The sequence below is a fragment of the Phalaenopsis equestris genome, unplaced genomic scaffold (genome assembly GCF_001263595.1).
Source record: "Phalaenopsis equestris unplaced genomic scaffold, ASM126359v1 Scaffold000002, whole genome shotgun sequence".
NCBI classification, from domain to species: Eukaryota; Viridiplantae; Streptophyta; class Magnoliopsida; order Asparagales; family Orchidaceae; genus Phalaenopsis; species Phalaenopsis equestris.
Window position 1 is genome coordinate 8445318 of NW_018164444.1, and position 20027 is coordinate 8465344.

The following is a 20027-nucleotide window of genomic DNA, read 5'->3' on the forward strand; positions in this document are numbered from 1 at the left end:
AATTTACAATTTTATTTATTTCTATCAAGGATTTTAATTCGTTATGCAAGCAGCACACGTTTCACATAAATTTAAACCTCGATCAAATAGTAAAAAGATTATGAGTCCAAGTATCAATCCTACAAAGAGCTAAGTTAATTCTCAGATTAAGCTAACTATTAATCTAATTATTTTTTGTTTTATTCAACGATTGCAACTTCAAATAAAAGTTCAAAAGTTCAACATTAAACAATCATCAAAGTTTACATGCTCATAATCAAATTAAGTTTATTAATGAGAAAATTTTAACGAGTTTGAAATTATTTAATTATGAAGTCATAAATATTTGATGATAAAATAATGACCAATGATTAAATGATTTGAGTCATTCCATGTATTATTTTAGAACTTTGACGAAGTAATCAAAATGACATTTTCAAAAGCCATACATAGAGTCTTATAAAGGTGACTTGGATTGGAGTTCAAAGAGAGTTTAGAGGCCTATAGAACCCTGAAAATCTGCTCGATCATCAATGTTGACGACCAACAGTAGCTACTATTAGCCAATTATCATTATCTTTCTACCATCATCTAACTACTTTGTTCAATTATCGTTCTGTATTATCTTTTCAACATCACCCAATCACTTTCGTCCAATTAGTATCATTCATCCATTGTCAACATACCACTATTGTTTGAATGTCGACTTCATCTCTCACAACTTCTAGCTTAACTATAGTTAAGATAAGATGTAATTTAGATAAATCACTTTCTAATCCTATCTTCTCAACTTGTGAGGAAAGACAATTCTGTAATTTCACCATTTCAATATGATATGAATCACTAAGGTGGTATAAATGTAAAAATTAAAATTATAGTGTTAGAAATGCACATACATAGGAATTCAGTGGCATTTATGTAAATGTTCCCCCCTTTTTTTAATTGAATGTGGAAGTGGGATCCGTATCTTGGAAAAGGAATCACAGATACTTTCTCCATGCGTGCCCGCATTGTGCGCACATGCTTTTATCCTCTCATTCATTCGAGGAAGACGCCGCTGGGAGAACTCATCAATTAGTCGGGGGAGGAGGGAGTAGATCGAGGCTCGGCAGGAGGAGAGGAAGGTAATGGAGAAGAGAGCTCCCCGATCAAGGTTTTCTTATCTTTCTTCGATCTTCCTTCTAGTCTTCTTCATCTTCTCCTCTTTGTCAGAGGCCGGAGGGGAATCCCCCTTCGAGATTCAGCAGAGGGACAAGGTTTTCTTGCTTCCCGGCCAATCTTTCAATGTGAGCTTCGCTCACTATTCCGGATATGTTACAGTCGATGAGCAGAACGGAAAAGCGCTCTTCTATTGGTTCTTTGAGGCCGCGGAGGATCCCGATTCTAAGCCCCTTGTTCTCTGGCTTAATGGAGGTAAACTTGATCGAAATTTAATGAAAAATTTCCCCCCTTTTTATTATATATATATGTATATAAGTATGGTTTGATTTTGGGAGATGAGCTGTTTTGCGCTTCGGATTTTTTGCTTCTTAAAAGGCATTGGATTTTTTTTTCTTAACAAATATTTATTTTGAGAAAATCAGTTTGGGGAAAGTTTGAGTTTCTCTTTTATTTATTATTTGTTTTAATTATATTTTGATTTAAAATAAAACAATTTAGTCATGTTATGTTTGTCATGTTGCAAATAAACCAACTTATTTTTTAAAACACTCAGAATAACTTTTATTTGTTTTGAGTGTGTTTAAAAATAATTTGATTTGTTTTTAAAAATAAGAATATCATTAAACAAACATAGTTTATTAGCAAAAGTAAAAATTTTAGAAGAAAAGAGAAATTTACTTACATATCACACCATTCTTATTTGCTTACATATCCAACACCTAAAGTTTGATGCTTACATTTATAACACTTTGGTGTTAAAACTTATGCATGAAAATGTGTATTTCACTTTAGAAAAAGTTAATAATAGTGGCATTTTATGTGTAATATGAAAGGTTTGAGTGGCAAGTATGTGAATATAAAAATTTAGATATTAGATATGTAAATATATAAGAATTGTATCTAAGCCCATTTTGAAAACACCACTTTATGATTTTTCTAAGTGTTTTGTAAAAATGTATAGGCGGTTATGTCAGTTAAATTGAATTTGCTAGAGTAATGACTATTGATTAGGATAATAATAATTAATTAGCAAATAATTAAATTTATAGTAATTATAATAATTATTATTACCTTGATGCTATACAAGTATATTTGCCTGGGTCAAATTAGTCAACTCATTATATAAACTTGAATTATGCTTAGAAAATCGTTGATTGATAATATACTTGAAATGTCAATGACTCGGAATTTATCAGAGCTTAAGATGCCCAAAATCTTGAGTCTTCCATAATTGAGGCTACGTTTGAGGGAGCTTTCGGTAAAACTTCTTTAAAAGTGACATTGTCGATTGTTGGTCAGCACCCACGTTTCAAAATGGATATAATATGCCATTTTTAGCATACCCGCGTCTGCCGACGTTCGCAAAATAAAACTTACCAAACCTTCTGCCGCGATTTACCTCCTTTTCATCCAATGCAAAGGAGGGGGAACGTCGCTCCAAACGAATTTTAAATCTCTAATAATTACCCAAAGTTTATGTGTTTACATGTCTAACGCCTCAAGTTTGATATTTACACTCACTTTGTTATCATAACCCCATACATAAAAACACAGATTTCACTTTTAAAATGCAATAATGGTATTTTTTTGTAATGTTAAAAATTTATGTAGCATGCCCATGTATATGTATAAATGTGTGTGTTAGATATGTAAATACATAAGAATTGTGTTATGTATGTAAGTAAATGCCCATTTTTAAATTCCTGTTTCTGCAAGTAGAAAATTTGTGCATAATCGAAACCTATTATATTTAAAGTGAAACAAAAATAAAATAAAATAAAACCGTTTCACTTGTATATTGTGAAGTTAATATTTGTGTGTGAGTTTATAATGTTTGAAGCTTCTATCCTTTTAGGTCCAGGGTGCTCCTCAATTGCTTTTGGGCTGGCAGAGGAGTTGGGCCCTTTTCATGTCTCCCCAGATGGAAAGGGGATTTATTTGAATCAGTATTCATGGAATCAAGGTAAGAAAGAAAGACTCAAACTTCTTTTCTTTTATTTTTTCTCACATACTTAGCAATACTAAACAATAAAATTCATTCTTGTTTGGAGGGAGTATCTAATTAATTTAAAACAATCAAACTTTTGGGAAGTGTATACCTAAAATATAAAGTTCAAATTTCATTATATAATTTCCAAACGTCACCTTCATATTATCTATGTAATATGTGACATCGGAGTAACCTAAACCATGATAGAAATGAAATATTATTACTGAAATTCATAAGTCACAATGACAGCTCCACAAAACAAGAACAAAACAACATAGACACATAAACAACCCTCTAGGGGTGAGAGTGGTAGGTCTGGAATGGAAAGTAGGGAAGTGCGGCGATTATGGAAGGAGTTAAAGGTAGTGGTGCCTTGCTGGAAGCGGCTCACAGAAGGAGTTTTGGTGCTGGAGGGAGTTGGAGGTATCGGCGGCCTATCTGGAAGGTGTTGGAGGTAGGCAGCTTGCTAGAAGGAATTGGAGGAAGAGCAACATGTTGGAAGGGACTAAAGGAAGGGGTTGTGGTGCTGGATGGAGTTGGAGGTGATTGAAACATTGCAGTCTTCTGATACCTCGATCTTGTAGGTATTATCATTCAGCTTTCGGAGTATTCTGAAAGATCCTTTTGCTCTAGGCTTGAGTTTTCTAAATGCTCTTATTGGGAATCTCTTTTTCTTCAAATGGGTCCATATTAAGTCTCCTTCTTTAAAGACCACATTTTTCCTTGCCTTGTTTGTCTGTGCCTAGTACTTGTATTCTGCTTAGTGATATCTCTTTCAACTTTCTCGTGGATTTTTTGAATCTTGTGCACACATTCCTTTGTATCCTCGTTAATTTTTGAAGTCGGCAAGAGTGGTATCAATTCTAGTAGAGTGAGCGAGTTGTGCCCAAGTGCTTGTACAAGAACTCAAATGGAGTGCGACCAGTGGTCCAACTAATGGATCTATTTTACGCAAACTCGACCTGAGCAAGAATCAAATCTCATTATTTGATATTCTCTTCAACGAAACATCCCATTACGTTTTCAAGGCTTCTATTTACTACATTTGTCTTACCGTTCATCAATGAATGAGTTGTTGAACTGAATTAGAGTTTGGTGCCTAACTTCCTTCATAGGGTCCTCTAGAAGTGACTCAGAAATTTGACATCCTGTTGGAAGTGATGGTCTTGGGAATTTCGTGTAGTCTCACGATCTCTCTGAAGCATAAGTCAGTGATATGAGATGCATCCAATGTCTCGTGGCAGGGTACAAAATGCGTCATCTTCGAGAATCAGTCTACCACCACTATCACAAAATCCTTGTTCCACTATGTTCGTGGAAGCTCTACCACAAAATTCATGCTAATGTCTACGCACAATGCCTCTGTAATTGATAATAGAGTCTACAATCCTGCAATCTGCAATCTGCACTCTAGTCTTTGCCATATGACAAATCCTGCACTGTCTGATTTGTCGCTCTACATCTCTCGTCAGTCAGGGCTAAAAGAGGTGCTCTCTCATGAGTGTGAAAGTTAAACCCTGCCAAAATGTCCTGCTTGTCCACCATTATGGCTCTCTTGAACAATAGCCTTCCTCAGTGAGCACCTAAGAATGCACATATTACTCTAGTAAAACAAGTACGTTGACTTTGTGGTACTGCTCAATAGGCTTCTCCTGACATCGCTCCCATATCTCATTGAAATCACCGTCTACCTTGTACAAGTCCTTGACTATCTCAAAACTCACAACTCGATTTTGCATCGATCAACAAGTGACGACAACATAATGCTTCTACTACATAGTTCTGGCTCCTTGCATTATGCTTAAGCACGAACTAGAACAATGCTAAGAACTCTGCCTTAGTGGCGTGTCAGCCCTTCAAGTTATTATGATTGTTGAAGAATTTCAAGGCTTTGTGATCCATGAATTATGTGAACTTACTTGTCAGCAGATAATGACTCCAGTGCTCCAAAGCACTTGAAATAACATAAACTCCATGTATGTTGAGTATTTCCTTCTGAAATCATTCGGCTTTTTACTGAAAAAGAAGATGGGGTTGCTCCTCTCTGTATGTCGGATGTTTCACACTCTACCTCTAATAGCTGGTTAGAATCTGGTAATGGCAAGAATAACGCTTGGGTTGCCTTCTCCATGGGTGTATTGAAACTATTCTGATTTGTTCTGTCCACTGGAGTTTGTCTCCCTTCAAAAGATCTGTCAGTGGGGTGGTGATAGTGCTAAAGCTTCTGATTCATCGCCTCTAAAATGATGTTAGTCTCAGAAACTGCCTCAACTCTGTGGATGATTGCGCTGCTGTCTAGCTTACAATAACATCGATCTTTGTAGGGTCCATCTGAATGCCTGCATTAGACATGATATAACCCAAAAAACATACTCAGTCCGTCATGAAGTGACACTTCTTCAAATGGGCATATAGTTTTTCAGCTTGCAGTGTCTCAAACACTTCCCTCAGGTGTTGTAATTGCTTTTTCTCAGATAGGTTGTATGCCAGAATGTCATCAAAGTAGACCACCACAAATTTCCCAATGTGTGTCCAGATACCTGATTGATCAACCTCATAAAAGTGATGGGTCCGTTTAATAAGCTAAAGGGCATAATTGCCCACTCGTATAGACCATCTCGTGTCTTGAAAGCAGACTTCCACTTGTCTTTTGGTCTCATCTATATCTGGTGATACCCACTTCATAAATCGATCTTGGAAAAGATGGTGGTTCCGTGTTACTGGTTCGGGAGATCATCCATGCGAGGTTTGGGAAACTAGCACTTTTTGTCGATGGCCCTGCTCTTGATGCACATTCGTCACTACCTGTCCTTGGTCACCATCAGGACTGAAACAACACACAGATAGGTACTCTCTCTGATTAATCCTGTTGCGAAGAGATCCTGTATGTGTCGTTGTAACTCCTTATATTCCACATGTCTCAATTTGTACGTGGTCGATTAGGCAACACTGATCCTGATATGAGATTAATGGCGTGTTGAATATCCCTCAGTGACGGCAATTCCTTTGGAAGATTGTGGGTCAACACATCCTGAAAGTCATGTAGTAGTGGTTGTAGCGGTCTTGGTGTCACATTCTCATCCTCAGTTCCTTTTAGTAGGACCAATGCTGGTGCCACTGGAATTTCCTGAACTGACAGCTTAAAGGTGGCCCTCAGGACTAACGCCTCCTTTTTTTCGCCTACGCCTCTTGCATTCTTAACAGGCAATAACACAATATGTTTCTCTTCCTTCGTAAATGAGTAAGTATTATTGAAGCCATTGTGCTGAGTCTTGCGTTCGAACTTCCAAGGTCTCCCCAACAGAGCTCGACACGCATCCATTAGAACCACATTGCATCATACTTACTCCTATAATTGATCCCCAATAAAAAATTTGGCCGAGCACTGTTGATCCACACATATCTCATTTTTATTTTTCAACCAAGTTGATCCACATATCTCATTTTTCTTTTTCAACCAGGTAAGGGTATAAGACTGAGAATGTTTTTGTGTGGCCTATTCTAATTTCTTCACCATCAGCATTGATACCATATTTTCTCAACTCCCACTATCGATGATTAAGTTGCAAACCTTGCCCTTTACCGTGCACTTGGTGCGAAAAATACTGCATCAACCATGACTAATCTCGCTCGGGCTCTGATGATAGAACTCTCCGTATGAATAACAATTCTCCCTCGTCTCCGTGGAACTGAAATTCTTCCTCTGGGCTATCCTCTGACTCCTCATCCTTCACATCCTCGATGACGTCTTGATTCGTGAATGTGACAACTCAGCTCTTGGGATAGCTAGAGGCTATGTGTCCATAATCGTGACACCTGAAACACCTCATGGCTAGTACTGTACCGGAAGAGCTACCTTTCTCAGGCTTCTTCCCACTCTAATATAGCTTGGCATTTCCTTGTCTTGTCTTGTTAGCTTCTTCTGAGGTACATTTGTCGGTTGCAGTAGCAATAATTGACAGTTTGACTGAAGGCTGCTTCCAAAATGAAGACTATTGCTTCTATTTTTTTTGTATTTCTACCTTCATGCTAGAGTTTGAATATCCCACAACATCCAATAAGGCTGTAATTGCACCATATTGCTAATAACAGTCTTTAAGTCCCCCAAGTACTAGGCTATATGTGCTTCTCTAGCTTGATCAACTCAAATTTCATTTGTAAATGATAGAACTGAGCTGTGAATTCCTCCACTGAAAGGTCTCGCTGTTGTAGGTGACCGAGTCTCAAAAATATGTTATGGTTGAAATGACGTAGAAGGTATTTCCTTTGCATTGCTTTCTTCATCTTTTTCTATTTGGTAATCTTATCACTGCTCTATCTTTTACTTTGTCTCTATAAGTTCTCCCACCATAAATAGACATTTTTTTCAACTTCATGGCTGTTAATTTTACCCGTTTTTTCTCTGACTCATCTTTATATTCGAAGATTCACTCTACAAATTGCGAGCAACCAATAAACTCATATCAATCTGTACCTCCATCAAACTCTGGTAAATTCATTTTGATGTCGAAGTCTCTGTGTCCACAATATGTGGTCTCTTCTCTTGGCCCCTTATAATATTGAATTTTGAAGCGGCGTGGCCGATATTTCTTGTTGCTAATGTCTTTTATGTGGAACTGATTCAGATCTTCATCTCTATCTCCCCTTAGACTCTCCAAATCATGATCGAGGGTAATCTCTCCTTAGGTTCTATCATCGATTTCCGCGAGCCACTGTTGAAGCCAACAGATCTTTCTCTTTATCTCATCCCATGTAGTTTGCGGCATGCATCTTTGTGGTGGCATGATTAGGGTTTGAGTTTTGAAGTGATAGTGGAGGACATGTAAGAAAAATTTGGTGAGGGGTAAGGAGGATGCCAGGAAACCCTTGTTTAGGACTAGTGTTGAGCTAGCTTTGATACCAATGATACCATAATAACCCAAAGCACAATAGAAATGAAAATTATTACTAAAATTCAAAATTCACAATGATGACTCCTCAAAACGAGAAGAAAACAACACAAACATATAAACAACCTCCAAGGGTGAGAACGGTAGGTCTGGAATGGACAGTAGGGACGTGCGGCAATTGTGAAAGGAGCTAGAGGTAGTGTAGGCCTTCTGGAAGGGCCTGGCGAAAGGAGTTGCGGTGCTAGAGGGAGTTGGAGGTGCCGACAGTCTGTTTGGAAGGTGTTGGAGGTAGGTTGGCATGCTGGAAGGAACTGGAGGAAGGGGCTGCGGTGCTGGAGGGAGTTGGAGGTGCTGGCGGCTGTCTGGAAGGTGCTGGAGGTAGGGCAGCTTGCTGGAAGGGCCTGGAGGAAAGGTGACCTGCTGGAAGGGACTGGAGGGATCTGGCTTCGAGCAAGGGTGCTTCAGTGGACGCGGAGGCCGCAGGAAGAGATGGAATGAATGGAGACAATCACCATCTCCGATGAGTTACAACCAGAACATCTTTTTGTTGTCAGATACAACCCTTGGAAGGGAGAAATATCCGGAAGCGGAGATCTGAGATAAGCAAACAATCAAAACTACTCTCTAAGCAAGCAAATCAATATATATATATATATATAGTGAATTTAATCGTGATTTTAATAAGATATATAATAGATGATAGTAGATAGAAATAGAAGGAAATAGAAAAGGAAAGGGATGTAATAGGTAGGGAATAGAAAGGGAAAATGATAGAATAGGAAGGGAATAGAATAGGAAAGAGAGGTGGGTGACAGACTTGAAATTGTAGAACCCTCTTCCTTGGGCAGCAAAGCTTCCGAGATCGGTCGGTTGGGTAAGCCCTAGACTTCCTGGCTGGACTGACCGGATCAGCCCTTCCACCACAGCTGGGCTGCTGCAGGTAAGCCCCGCGTCAGTATCAAAGTATAAAATATACAAATTGGCATGCTTTCTTTGAAAATGATTCCTGAATCCATTTACCAGAAACGAAAATCACTCAATATCGTCACAATTCCGTTATTGTTATTCCATTCTGCAGTGGCGAACATATTGTTCCTCGACTCCCCAGTTGGCGTTGGTTTTTCATATTCCAATAATTCAAATGACATTTTGAACAATGGAGATGCAAGTACAGGTACTACTTTAAGTTCTAATTTTGCTTACATTAACCATTTGAGCAAGCCTCGCTTATTTTCTTTGTTGGAGCATTTATATACACAGCACACAATTCTTATATATTTACATACTCTCACCTAAACTTTCATATTTACACATATAGCACACAAATCTTTAATATGACCAATTTTTTGAAAGTGAAATACACCTTTTAATACATAGGTTTAAAAGACCAAATTGCTAAGTATGTAAATATGAATGTTTAGATCGGAGACATGTAAATTCATAAGAATGCTGTGCTACGTATGCATATTTCCTTTCTTTGTTATATGAATGTATTTTTCTGCAGCCAAGGATTCCGTCGAATTTCTCAAGAAATGGTTTAAGCAGTTTCCTCAATATAACGGTCGTGATTTTTATTTAACTGGAGAGAGCTATGCAGGTAATCAATATTTAAATCCTAATGCTCCTCATACAGACCTTCTATATGTATAAATGATTATTTCCTTATCATTCAATATTAAAAAATAATTCATTTCATAGGACATTATGTTCCTCAGTTGGCCCAAGCTATTGTGAGGTCTCCTCAATTAACAGGAGAGGCATCAATCAATTTAAAAGGGTATATGGTAAGAATTTTAAAGCAGCTTTCCCTTACCGTTTCGTTGAAAATAATTTCATGTTATAGCTTTTATCTGTGGTGGAAAACAGGTTGGAAATGCTTTAACTGATGATTTCTATGATCACTTTGGGGTTTTTCAATTTATGTGGGCTGCTGGGTTGATATCAGATCAAACATACAAGCTGCTACAGAATTTATGCGACCATGAGTCTTTTGTGCATACATCAGAAGAATGCGAACGTATACTTGATGTCGCTTCGGATGAGCTCGGCAATATCGATCCTTACAGCATCTTTACTCCTTCGTGCACGGGTAGCATCACTTTTTCAAGGAACAAGCTGCTGAAAAGAATGAACGTAAATATTGGATTTTCGAGCATTAATATAGCTTTGTTGTTGTACTTATAATCGAAATGCAATTAATTATATCTCATTTTGTAATTTATTTTTGCGCAGATTGGGAAGATGTCAGAAAAGTATGATCCTTGCACTGAGAAACACTCGACCGTTTATTTTAATTTGCCGGAGGTTCAAAAAGCAATTCATGTTGATCCATCTTTTGCTCCTTCCAAGTGGGAAACTTGCAAGTAAGAATTGTAATCATGACAAACTTTTAATTTAATTTCATGGAACTGTTTTGTGCTGTAATTTGTATTTCATGCCCAGCACACGTGACTGAATTTCTTACCTTCAATGTAAACATTTCTTTCCATATGCACCTAAACTTCCATGCAGTGAAATTTGCAGTGCTACTTCTGTTTTCTGCATTTTATGTACAATTTGGGAACTCAGTTATGTTATATGGACAAATTCTTTTGCAGTTGTAGTGTTATTCAGAAGAGCTACGTAATATTGTATATTTTTGAGGAATTTGCTTACGTAACACACAATTCTTATGTATTTGCATATCTCATACCTAAAATTTTATATTTACATACATATCACTTTGGTGTTTTAAACCTATGTATGAAAAGGTGTATTTTACTTTTAAAAAGTTGTAATAATGCTATTTGTGATGTGATATTAAAGATTTGAGGGATATGTGTGTAAATATGTAAGTTTATCAGTGAGATATGTAAATACATTAGAATTGTGTGCTAACTATGTGAATTCCCCTATATTTTCTTTAAGATTAGTGAGTGTTTATGGCCGATCAGAATGAAATCAATAAAAGGTTTGTAGTTTCGTAGGCTGAGTCAAAAGAAGTGTGTCAGTGAAGATTTTTCTTCATTTTCATGCAAAATCAAGTTTGATATCCGTTGGAAGATCACTATGATGCTGATAAAAATTTGAATTGGAGTTGGTGGGTTTAATGGCCGACTGAAGTAAGCCCTTAAGATGCAAGCATTTTGATTTAGGGTCAACTGTGATGCAATAGAGGCAGACGATTCGACATTTTTTTAATCATAATTTTTGTAATAAAAAATTATAGACAATTCATAATCATATGCATAATCAATACAATATAAATGCCTGTATATCATAACATGATCATCACTTCTATATTCGAAGAAAATCAAAATTATCGTTAGTGTTAGTTCAACGATGGTATACATATAACATTCACAAGTATTCAACAACATGCAAAAGTTCTAAGTGCAACCATTCATCAAGGAAGTCAAAATTATTATTATTAACTTAGCACACGATTATTTCATCTAGATTGACAAAGTAGCTCTACGACGAGCTTCCACAGCCTCTTCTCAAACACATCGCTTAGTATAAATAACCTGAAATTCGTAAAAGTCTTAGGATTTTCATGAATTCTTATCTGATGTCTTAATTTAATCTACACATAAAAATACAAGCTAGTATCTTCCTCAAATAGGTTTTTTTGCTTAGCTATCCTTTCTCAATTCCCTCTTAACCCCTTTTTCCTCCTAGTTTTTCTTTCTTCCTCTTACTTCAGTAATTTACTTGCAAATAGCCATACATAGAGGCAAAAACCCAATTCACAGCTTTTGACACTAGTTCGCCTCCCGCTACAGTGATCAGAAACAAAAAAGTGCTTCAATCATGGCAAACGTCAAAAAGAAATCATAGGGAAGGAAATGAATGTTTCAATTAGGGTGAAAGTGAATTTTCCTTTCACCGACTTCATTCTGAAACCCTAAATTGAGAGCTGCAGCTTTCTATCGTGCACCCCAACCTCGCTTGCACTGTAATAAGATAACTGGAGCTCTCCGAGCATACGAAATTGAAGAATGAGGGAGGGAGAAATGAAGAGAAAGTGATATTTAACTTGGATTCAAGTGGTTCTTAGCCATCTGATATCATCACAGTGATTGCATTCGCAATTTAGTGCGAAAAATTCTGTTGGGAACAGTGATGGGAGATTAGGAAAAGAGATTATGATTAGTCAAAGTATTAATTAGGTTAATACTTCAATAATTTACATCACCCCATACAATTAATTCATGTAGTGCTATTGATCAAATTGATCGACTCAAGATGTGAAATTTTATAAAATTGGTTTGATTTGATTTTGGGGAATGCGAACATTGGGGTATATTTTACAATTGTCAAATATTTTACTATTTTCTCAAAATTGGGTGTTACAACTCTCCCATCTTTATAAAAATTTCGTAATAAAAATTTTTTATTTTACTTGAATAGAATGGGATGTTTCTATCATATTTCATGTTCTTTTTTCCATATAACTACTTTCTCTGACCTGTACTTCTATTTTATCTTAACATGAAGAATTTGTCTATTATTCAATTTTCAGGCTCTTCAATGTATGTTAAATTCTTTTGCATGTCAATATCTTTGTATGAAATCCTCTGGTCTTTACTAAAAACTCATTTCCTCAACATTAAAATGTGAAATACATCATGTCTGATATATCAACAGGTAAAGCTAATATATAGGCAATTGGATCAGTTCTTTTTATGATTTTAAAAGGAACGATGTATTTATGACTTAACTTGCTTCTCTTACCAACTCTAATATCTTTTATTGGCCTGATTTTTAGAAACACAAAATCACCAACTACAAATTCTAGTGCTTTTTATCTTAGAGTCATAATATTTTTTTTTTTTCGATCTTGGGCAGTTTTCAATTTGTTTCTGATTAATTTGATTCTCTTTGACTTCATCAACTAACTCAGGATCTAATATTTGACGTTCACCCAGTTTCAGTGGAGTTCTGCATTTCATGTCATACAGTGCTTCATAAGGAGTCATTTTAATACTAGATTGATAACTATTATTATAGGTGAATTCTATCATCGGGATCTGATCTTTCTAACTGCCTCTAAAGTCAAGGACACGACCTCTACAAATCTTTTAATACATGAATTTTTTTTTTCTGGTTGCACGTCAGTTTGTCCATGAAATGTTCAACCAAGGTATAAATGTGTACTCAAACTTGTTTGAATACCTTTTCACACCTTGGACGTGAATCTTTCATCTATGTCATAAATAATAATTTTTTAAACACGATGCAATCTAATAATTTCTTTCACATATAATCTGACAAACTTTTCAGTTGAAGCTATTTTTCTAGTTGACAAGAGGTGAGCTGACTTTGTTAGCCTATCAATAAAGGCCTGAATACTGTCATGATCACGCCTTGATGTAAGAAATCCTATAACAAAATTTATCAAGTTCTCTTCCTATTTCCATTTAGTTCTAGTTAACGATTGCAATAATTTGTTTTGTTTGATGCTTAGCTTTGACAATTTGACTAACTTGACATTTTAACACATTCAACAACATATTTCTTCATATTTGACCACTGGAATATTAATTTCAAATCCTTGTCAATTAATGTTGCTTCCTATTTCCATTTAGGTCTAGTTAACGATTGCAATAATTTGTTTTGTTTGATGCTTAGCTTTGACAATTTGACTAACTTGACATTTTAACACATTCCACAACATATTTCTTCATACTTGACCATTGGAATATTAATTTCAAATCCTTGTCAATTAATGTTGCTTAGATGAATCATGTACCTTGATTGATGAGATTCATGTAGAATTTTCTTTCTCAAATCGAAATCAAGAGGTATCCAAAGGCAGCTTGTTTTTGATAATATCATCTTCATTAGCAATCTTATCCGACCTCTTTCCTGATTGAAATTACTTCAGGAGTTTCAGATATTCACTACTAACTTTATGAGCTGTCTTGATTTTGTCAATTAAAGTTGGTTGCACAATCAATTGATGTAAATACCCAAAATCTCCTAGCTTCTGACTTCTAACTGTAGGGCATCAATTTTTTAATTAATTCCAGCTCATGAGTAATGACCCAACTTGCTTGCACTACTTGTAAATTTATGATTCAAAACATCAGCAACTATATTTGCTTAGTTAGGATATTCTTGTATATCCAAATTGTAGTCTTTGATAAGCTCTCACCATTTTCTCTGGCTCATAGTCAACTCTTTTTGTGTGAAAATATATTTCAAATTATGATGATCAGTAAATACCTCACATTTTACGTCATATAAGCAATTTTTCTAAATTTTTAAAGCAAAGATTACAACAGCTAACTCCAGATCATGTGTCGGATAATTCCTCTCATATGATTTCAACTGCCTGAATGTATCGGTTGTTACCTTTGTTTTGCATTAGAAAACAACTCAAATCTCTTAATGACGCGTCACTATAAATCTAGAATCTTTCTGTACTTGATCGAATAGCTAACACCAAGCAATGGTCAAATATTCCTTTAATTCTTAAAAAATGTGCTCTTACTGAATGTCCTTTCTCATCGATTTGGACAATGACATAGCTATCTCTGTAAAATTTTTAACGGACCTCTTGTAAGTTCTAACCAAACCAAGAAAACTGCGTACTTCTATAACAATTCACAATTACTTTCACTTTTAGATGATCCACTAAAATTCCCTAAAAAATGTAATGTTTCACAGTCATAATTCACATTTCAAAAATTGTGCATGGTTGATTATGCCTTAGTAGCTTCAATTCTATCCTTATATGTTTGGCATAATCATTATCGGTCCTTGAATTTATCAGAATATCATCGACAAAGATAATGACAAACTGACCCACTTAAGGCTTGAATATTTGATTCATCAGGTCCCTGAAAATAGCAAGAGCATTTTTTAAGCCAAAAGGATAACTAATAATTTGTAATGATCATACCAGGTCCCAAAAGTTGTTTTATTTACATTCATCTCTTTGACTTTGACTTAATATTTTGATCTCAGATCAATTCGAGAAATACAATAGCACCTTTTAAGTGATCAAACATCATCTATTTTTGGCAATGGATATTTTTTCTTGATTGTAACTTCGTTAAGCTCTATAATCAAATACATAACCGCATATATCTATCTTTCTTCTTTACAAATAATACTGGAGCACACCAAATTGAATTTTTTTGGCCCGGTAAAACCATTATCTATCAATTCATGTAATTAACATTTTATTTCATGCAATTCCTTAGAGCTATCCTTTAAGCAGATTTTAAAATTGCAGATATTTTTGGCTGCACATCAATACCAAATTCAACTTCTAGTTCTGGTGGTAGCTCTGACAATTTTTTAGGAAAAACATATGAAATTCTACAAAAATTGAGATGTTCTTCAATCCTTGCACATATTTATTCAACACTTCTAATTTGACTAGAACAATAGCTTGTCACTTGACAAATACTTTTCAACATTAACTGCACTTATTAAAGAAGATTGTGCATTTTTATCATATGAAAAATAAAATGACTTCTTTCTATTCAAACTGAATTTCACTCACATTTTCTAGCATTCAATTGTAGCAAAATTCTTTACTAACCAATCCACCCTACCATGATATTGAAAGTCTGAATTGGTATTATAATTAATTGTGCTTGCAACTTTCTATCAGAAATACTAATGTGCACAAATATATCTCGATTGCATAGAAACCACTTCTCAAATGCATAATAACATATAAGGCACGAGTAAATTATATAATTTTAATAGATAAAGTAGCAACAAACTCTTAAAAATGAAAGAATGTGACACATCTAAATCAAATAAAATTTTGTGAGGTTGATTTAAAATCAGAAGTTGTAACCACTTCTTCAGATTCTTTAATCACTTGAGGGATAATTGTAAAAAACTTCGGTCTTCATTGTTTGCTCATTTCAATGCTATGAACTTTTATCCTTTGACTTGAGTTGAAGAAGGCCTTTTTAAAAATTTAGTTTTGCTTGGTTGGTTGCCTTTCAAAATTTTTCTGGGTTGTCGTTATCCTTGAAATGTTGGCAATTTGTTGTCACTTTTCTTTTCCTGTGGCAATTCATCTGAAGATGCCGTGTTTGTTCACATTTATAGCACTTTCCTTAACCCATCGAGCATTATCCAAAATGGCTACTTTAACACTTCTTACAAGCTGGCCTTTCTAGCTGTAGTTGCTTTTGCTTATCTTCTGATTTAAACTTCTTGCTTTGGGATTTCTCTCTTTTGTCAACATCTTTTTGTTTGTTTGCTTGGGGTTGCCACTATTGATTAGAGATGTTCAACTCATTTTCAATTCTGACTATTTCGTATAACACTGAGAAATTACAAAATTTCAAAGGGAGTCAAAGCAAATCTCAGTTGATCTCAGAGCCATGCAAAAATCGATGATATTTTTCGTCCTGAGTTTTGGCATAGTGAGATGCATATCTAAAAAGAGAAGTGAATTCTACTCTATAATGCATAACTATCTTGAACCCCTGAGTCAAGTTAATAAGTTTACTTTGTAATGTTTAGTTTGACTGAAGGAAAACTAAACCAATTATTGAAAATTTTGACAAAATCATCCCACTAAATCTGTAGAAGAGGTGTTAGCTAAAATTTATTTGTATGTTGTGTCTGCCGCCAACTCTCTGCCTCGCCTTCTAGCATGAAAGTAGTTAGCACATCTCTTTTATTCTCTGGATGAATCATACCATCAAGAATCTTTATAATCTTTAATAGTCAATCTTCAATAACTCTAGGATCACTAGCACATTTATATACAGGTAGCTTGAATGCTGAAAGATCTTCAAATGTTGATTAACTCATGCACTATCTTCATATATATGCCTTGTGATAGTAGAAGATTTTTCAATAACAGTCATTTTGTCAACTACTTGAGATATCAGCTAATTAATACCCTGTAACTCTGGTGGCTCTAATTTCTTCACTTGCCATGTTTTGATTATCATTTATGTTCAAGACATTTTTAGCCTGTACTTCATGCTCTACAATTGATCTAGAAGGCTGATCCTCAGTACTTTCTGATTCTTCTTTAAGCATATTCATCTATATTAGCATAATTTATTATTCAAATACAATTTATCATATAATAATTATGTCGCGCATATGTAATATCTTACGTAATATGGGTTATCTACCCTATATCAATCAATCTATTTCTCTGTATAAATTCATATTTGATCTCATTCTTATTTCTAAATTCAACCACTCTTTCATCATTATGTTCATCCAATAACCTTACTATGTATGAATCAATTCATATTCTTATTTCTATGTTCATCCCTCCTAATCCCTTCTTCCTCCTTCTAACCTTCTTTTTTCCTCTTACTTTGTTGATTTACTTGTAAACAGCCCTACCGAGAGATCAAAACCCAATTTACAGCTTCCAACATTAGATCGCCTCCTGCAACAGTGACCGAGAACAAAAAAATGCTTCAATTCATGACAAATGTCAGAAAGAAATCGTTGGGTAGGACATGAATGTTTCAATTAGCGTGAAAGTGAAGTTCCCTTTTAAGGATTTCATCCCGGAGCCCTAAATCGAGAACTGCAGCTCTTTGTTGTGCACGCAAGTCGAGCCGGCACTGTAGCAAGATTGCTGGTGCTCTTTAGGCATGCGAAAGAAACCGAAGGATGGGGAAAGGATAAATGAAGAGAGCAATATTTAAGTTGGATTCAAGTGAATTCTAGCCATCTGATATCATTACAACTGTTGCATGCACGGTTTAGTGCAAAAAAACTCGGCTGGAACGGTAACGGGGGATTAGGATTTATTAAAGTACTAATTAGGTTAATACTTCAACAATTTTATATGTCCCCGGACAATTATAATTCATGCATAGTTCTATATATCAAATTGCTCAATTCAAGATATATAAGTTTATAAAATATCTCTGGTTGAATTTTGGGAACTACGAAGATTGGGGTATATTTTACCATTGCCAAAAATTTTATCTGATTTTTAAAAATTGGGTGTTACACAAATTACTCAATTTGAATTGCCTATAGTAATTTTTCCTTTGATTTCATTGTAATCTCTTATCTTTAGTTATCAAGCTGCAAAGGAAACTTTTTCTTTCTGGTATTCAGAACTAAATAGAGGGGTCTGAGTTAAAATGTGCTCTGAAAAATGATGAACTTCATCAAACCATCCTTTGGTGTCACGTAGGTAGATTGTTTTCATTTGATTTGTTCACACTATAATTCTTCACTAATCTAACTTTTAGTTAAAATTTTTTCTATAATATTTTCTTGGGATGATGGATTCCAGAATTGAATCAAAACATTCATTTCATGATGCTCTAGACATTCCTCATGGAGCTTGCATCCACTTCAAAATTTTGTTTTGTGACATGTTTATCTATTCCCTTGCATACATATGCCATTATAATCTAGGTTCTTATGTATTTACAAATATCACCCCTAAACTTTTTTTTTACATGATAACACTCGAATGTTTAATAACACAAAAAATAACACTATTATCACTAGTGAAATACACATTTTTCATACATAGGTTTGAAACACCAAAGCGCTATGCACGTAAATATAAAAGTTGAGGTGTGAGATGTGTAAATATATAAGAAGTGCGTGCTACGAATGTAAATTTCTCTATTATATAACAATTATAAATCAATGAAGGGTGACACCAGCAGCATCATGCTAAATCCAGCTAACATGAAAATTTATTTTGTTCCCTGCTTCTCTCATTTTGGCCTTAAAACTGTTGCTGAATTTTTATTACTAGTTTTACTGAGTAGACAATATAAATCTCAGGTCTGGATTGTTTTCTCTTGTGCAGTGACATTGTTAATGAAAACTGGAAGGACTCCAATGCTTCCATCCTACCTATATACAAGGAACTTATAGATTATGGACTTCGAATTTGGATGTTCAGGTGATTCCCAAATTTCCAAGCAGTTAATGACTTAATAAAAAAAATGTTTAGCTGGCTCCTCTAGTTTTTTATGAAGAATAAATGCCATTATGAATTACACACGAACCACCCCAAACATTGATATTTACAAATTAACTACCAAGGTGGTTTTTTCGAACTACCGGACCAATGTATTTACAAGTGCCATGATCAAACTATTGACAATTTGCTAAAAATGAAAATTTGAGAAATGGATGAAAGAGGGTGGTTAATTTGTAAATAGGAAGTTTTGGGTGGTCTGCCTACTTTTTCTAGAGAAAATAATCAAATCGATTGCTTTGTGAATGAAAACCATGCTTTTCCTACAACACTAATCCAAACATTCTCTGATTCAGTGGAGATACAGATTCAGTAATCCCAGTAACATCCACCAGGTATAATGTGGACGCACTCAAGCTTCCAACTGTTGTTCCCTGGCATGCTTGGTACGATGATGGCCAGGTTTGCCTTTAAAAACCCTCTAGATTAGTACTTATTAATATTTTGCAGAAATATTATGGGCGAATAAAATTTTTTTTTTTTTTTTTTTTTTTTTTTTTTTGCATTAGCATGCATATTATAACAATAAATTTATAAAGTCTAGCTTTATGCCTCAATAGATTATCTCTTACAGCAATATTACGAAGACATTTGTATGTTTTTGCGAAACAGGTTGGTGGATGGAGTCAAGTATACAAAGGACTTACCTTAGTAACAGTAAGGGGAGCTGGTCATGAGGTTTCCCTCCATAGGCCAAAGCAGGCTCTTTTACTGTTTAAGCAGTTCCTTACTGGAAGTCCAATGCCAACATTGTCTGAGCATGCCTCCTTTTAATTTCATGCTTTTTATATCATGTTTCATAAAGTTTAATTTTAAAATAATAACAAAAATATTGAACAATTTGTATATTTTCTAAAGGAAACTTATTTGTAAGTTGTAATTCAGCTCTAAAATGCTCCATTTAGGTTTGCATGCAGTTAGCACCAGCTAATTCCCTGTGGCACATTGTTGTAAAAGAAAACCCAGTTCCTTATAAAAATTATAATAATAGGTTTAAAATATGAAAGTGAAGGTGTGAGGTGTAAATACATTAGAATTGTGTGCTATGCATGTAAATACATTA

General features: G+C 35.0%; 1 protein-coding gene across 1 annotated transcript; it reads left to right on the plus strand.

The window, feature by feature from the left end:
- Positions 1-962: 962 nt before the first annotated feature.
- Positions 963-19848, plus strand: LOC110017947 (serine carboxypeptidase II-2). Its single transcript, XM_020715118.1, has 10 exons — positions 963-1392; positions 2996-3103; positions 9098-9193; positions 9524-9616; positions 9718-9803; positions 9886-10152; positions 10252-10382; positions 18791-18886; positions 19261-19366; positions 19577-19848. Exons 1-10 carry the CDS (start codon positions 1107-1109, stop codon positions 19736-19738), a joined length of 1431 nt encoding a protein of 476 aa, XP_020570777.1. The 5' UTR covers positions 963-1106; the 3' UTR covers positions 19739-19848.
- Positions 19849-20027: the final 179 nt, after the last annotated feature.